This window comes from Colobus angolensis, unplaced genomic scaffold, assembly GCF_000951035.1.
Source record: "Colobus angolensis palliatus isolate OR3802 unplaced genomic scaffold, Cang.pa_1.0 Scaffold96, whole genome shotgun sequence".
Classification (NCBI taxonomy): Eukaryota; Metazoa; Chordata; class Mammalia; order Primates; family Cercopithecidae; genus Colobus; species Colobus angolensis.
Genome location: NW_012123598.1, coordinates 2,223,539 through 2,227,145, shown reverse-complemented (window position 1 = coordinate 2,227,145; position 3,607 = coordinate 2,223,539). Strand labels below are relative to the sequence as shown.

Below are 3,607 nucleotides of genomic sequence, written 5' to 3'. Positions count from 1 at the left end.
GGGGGCGACCCCGGCCGCAGTTCTCCTCCGGGCAGATGCGCCGCGTCGGTGCAGATGTGTCAACCGCCAGCCCTCGCCTTTGCCTCGCGCCGGCTTCGAGCCGAGAAGAGGTACCTCCCCCTCCCCACCTGCTGGGGACCCCGCTTTCTCCCTCATGCAGCCCCCAGTCGCCCCCGGGATCCCCCCCAACCCAAGAATGGTTTGGTCCACAGCCACATGTATGTTTATTCTGCGAGTCCGTGTCCCACAGTTTGAGACTCTTCTTCCCCTCCCCTTCCCGCCCCGTGAAGTGGCCCGGGGCCGAGCCCCGCCTCCACCTCGGCTCAGCCAATTCCCACCCAGCTTTCAGGAGTCTTATTTGCATTTCCGGGAGCAGCTGTCCAATGGAAGGGCAGCACCCTACCTCCCTCCCCCCAAGGGGGCGGCACTCCTGGTGGATCGCACCACTCTTGGGATCCAGGGATGGGGGGAACGCGCTTCCACTGTCGTGGTCTTCCCTCAAGGCAGGGTTGGAGTTCAGTGGAGGAGGGGGTTCTGGCCTTGGAAGAGGCCCAGCAGTCCGCTGTCTGGGGCGGGCTCCTTGATGAGCTTCTGGATCTGTAGGGGCAGAGGGAGATGGGACAGGAAGAGTCTAGGGTCCTGATCTCCACGGATGACAAATCTGAGGGACACCTCTCCGTCTTCATCTCTGAGATCTTATGGCCAGCAGCTGCCCAAGACAACACTCCCTCTTCTCAAGACTTTTTCTGGGGCCTCCCTTTCATTACACATGACTGGTTGAGCTCCTAACTGTCCACCATCTTGGTCTGCTTTGCTGGCTTGGACCACTAAGGGTGGACAGTTCTGTGCCAGGGCTTCTTATCTACACCTTCCTCTTCTTAGGTAACCTCATCTCTCCCATCCCTCTTCTGGGCCCTCAACTCCCAAATCCAGCCTGGACTTTGCCCCTGAACTCCAGACTCATCTATCCAACTGCCTCTTAGATAGACATGAGCAACCAACCGCATTTCATCCATCAGCAAGTCCCAGCAAGTTTATCTCCAGAAAATAAAAATAATAATAACAAAGAAAAAAAAAAAAGCCTACATCCCCACTGCCTCATCACCGCTTGCCTGGGTGCCCAAATTAACCTCCTTACTGACAGGTCTCCCTCCTCCCCTCTATGCCACACTCCCTAATCCATTGGTCACACAGTGCCGGAATGAACTTTGTAAACTGCCAATCTGATATGGCCAGCTCCCCTGCATCAAACCCTGATGGCTGCCCATGGCTGAAATCCCAAACCTTTGGGCTCTGGCTCCTGTGTGAAGACAGGGTGCTGGCTCCTCCTGCCCAGTGCTCATCGTGACCTGCTACAGCTCTTTGGACAAAGAAAGTTCAGTCCCCCTGCCCTGGGGGTGAGCCTGATGTTCCCTTCCCCTGCAGGTCAGAATTCAGGGCCACCCCTGCCACTCTCGTTCATCCCTCTGCAACTCCCGCCCCAGCTGGGGGTCACAATGTGTGATTGAACATGGATTGATGCAGACTCCAGGGCTCACCACAGTGGCTGGCATGGAGTAGGTGCTCAGTGAATGTTTCACAGAGCTGAACTAGAAGGCAGGCAAGGAGCAGACCTGGGAGGGCCTGGGAATGTCAAGGTCTGGGGCCTCTCCAGCATCCTGAGGGCCAAGGGCTTGAAGCAGGGGGGCCCAGTACCTTGCTGACCCTGGTAGCAGGGCAGCCACTTGGGGATGGGTGTGGAGTCTGAGAAACTGGAGGAGGGGCACCTGGGCCGGAAGGGGCAGAGGTGGAGGAGATGGAGAGTTGGGGATAGGTGTGGACAGGTCAAGAGGCTTCTATCTACAGGGTCTCTGCTGACCTGTTCTTTCCCAGTGTCTGCCTGGTCCTGCCCTCCTTCAGTTCATTCTAAAGTCACCTGCTCCAGGACGCCCCCCAGACCCTCCAATACAAACCCCCTCCTCCGTGCCCTGACCCTCTGGATCGCCTCCCCCATTTCATCGTTCTTTGTGGTCCTTGTGGTCCATCTGCAGGCTCCTTTCATGGATTTATGGCGGTGACCGTGACCAGCAGCCTCCCCTCCAGAACCTGGCTCCCCCTGGAGGCGGCAGCCTGGTGGTGCCGGAATGTATTCCCAGAGCCCAAAGACAAGACCTTTGTCAGATGCAGGGGAGGTGGGGGCGGCCGCGAGGGCATTACCTCCTTGAACTGCGGGTGGGCGGCATCACCCACCAGCTGCAGAATGAGCCCTTCGCTGGTGGAGAGGAAGGCACCACTCTGTCTCATGCGGGCCAGCGCCACCAGCCGGTCCACCTGGCTGTGAATAGGAGGGAGGGAGGGAAGGTTGGTGTGGATGCCACGGCCTAGACAGCCAGACATGCTGGCACCCTGATGGGAGTGGGAATGCCGCCTGTGGCCCTTCCTGGGAACCCCTGATGGCCCCCAAGTGCACCCACCCCGGGAGGGCGCTCTCACCTGCGTGAGGAGCACGCGTCCACCACCACGTGGACCTGCAGCCCCCGGTCCAGGAGGTCCAGGGTTGTGTTCTGTGAGTAGAGAGAGGTCAGGGCCAATCCCAGATAAGAACAGGGGTCCTGGGTAAGGAACTGGGGATGCTGAGTCAGAATTAGGGGCCCAGAATGGGGAGGAGGGAGGCTTGGATCAGAGCAAGGGGCCCCCAGGTCAGAAGGGGATCCAAGATAGGATGGGGACCGCATGTGAGAAGACAGGGCCCAGGTCAGGATGTGGGTCCTACAGGGAAGTGGAGGTTTCCAGTCAGGGAAGGAGGTTCTATTTAGGATGGGGGTCCCAGGTGAGAATGAGGGACCCCTGGGGTCAGTCAGCATCTCACCAAGATGCAGGCCTGTGCCTCAATGCCACAGAGCAGCACAGAACGCAGCTGGGGCCGGCTGTCCAGCTCCTGCTGCAGGGCAGGCACCATGCTGAAGCAGGTCTTGGTCAGTGGCCGAAGGCCCTCAGCCCCCAGCTCGGGCACTGTGGGGCCCAGGCCTTGTGGGTACTGTTCCGTCAGCAAGGCTGGCACCTCCAGCAGCCGGGCCACCTGTGCCAGTGACGGGGAAGAAAGGTCAGGGTCTGAGGGAAGAGGAGCTGGGCCTGGACTCCTGGGTCTGAGGGAGGAGGGGCTGGGCCTGGACTCCTGGGTCTGAGGGAGGTGGAGCTGGAGCCTGGACTCCTGGGTCTGAGGGAGGAGGGGCTGGGCCTGGACTCCTGGGTCTGAGGGAAGAGGAAGTGGGCCTGGACTCCTGAATCTGAAGGAGGAAGAGTTGGGCCTGGACTCCTGGGTCTGAGGGTGGAGGGCTGAGCCTGGATCCTGGGTCTGAGGGTGGAGGGCTGAGCCTGGATCCTGGGTCTGAGGGTGGAGGGCTGAGCCTGGATCCTGGGTCTGAGGGTAGAGGGCTCAGCCTGGATCCTGGGTCTGAGGGTGGGGGTGCTGAGCCTGGATCCTGGGTCTGAGGGTGGGGGTGCTGAGCCTGGATCCTGGGTCTGAGGGTAGGGGGCTGAGCCTGGATCCTGGGTCTGAGGGTGAAGGGCTGAGCCTGGATCCTGGGTCTGAGGGTGGGGGGCTGAGCCTGGATCCTGGGTCTGAGGG

General features: G+C 60.4%; 1 protein-coding gene across 1 annotated transcript in view; it reads right to left on the bottom strand.

Annotated features, from left to right (window-relative positions):
• Nucleotides 1–205: 205 nt before the first annotated feature.
• The window catches only part of ISOC2 (isochorismatase domain containing 2), a 12,729-nt gene continuing 9,327 nt past the window's right edge, over nucleotides 206–3,607 (bottom strand). The window contains exons 5-8 of the mRNA XM_011932584.1: nucleotides 2,849–3,116; nucleotides 2,473–2,543; nucleotides 2,197–2,314; nucleotides 206–597 (exon numbers count right to left, since the gene is read on the bottom strand). Coding sequence (XP_011787974.1) covers nucleotides 517–597; nucleotides 2,197–2,314; nucleotides 2,473–2,543; nucleotides 2,849–3,116 — 538 coding nt within the window. The 3' untranslated portion in view covers nucleotides 206–516. The remainder of the gene's footprint in view (nucleotides 598–2,196; nucleotides 2,315–2,472; nucleotides 2,544–2,848; nucleotides 3,117–3,607) is intronic.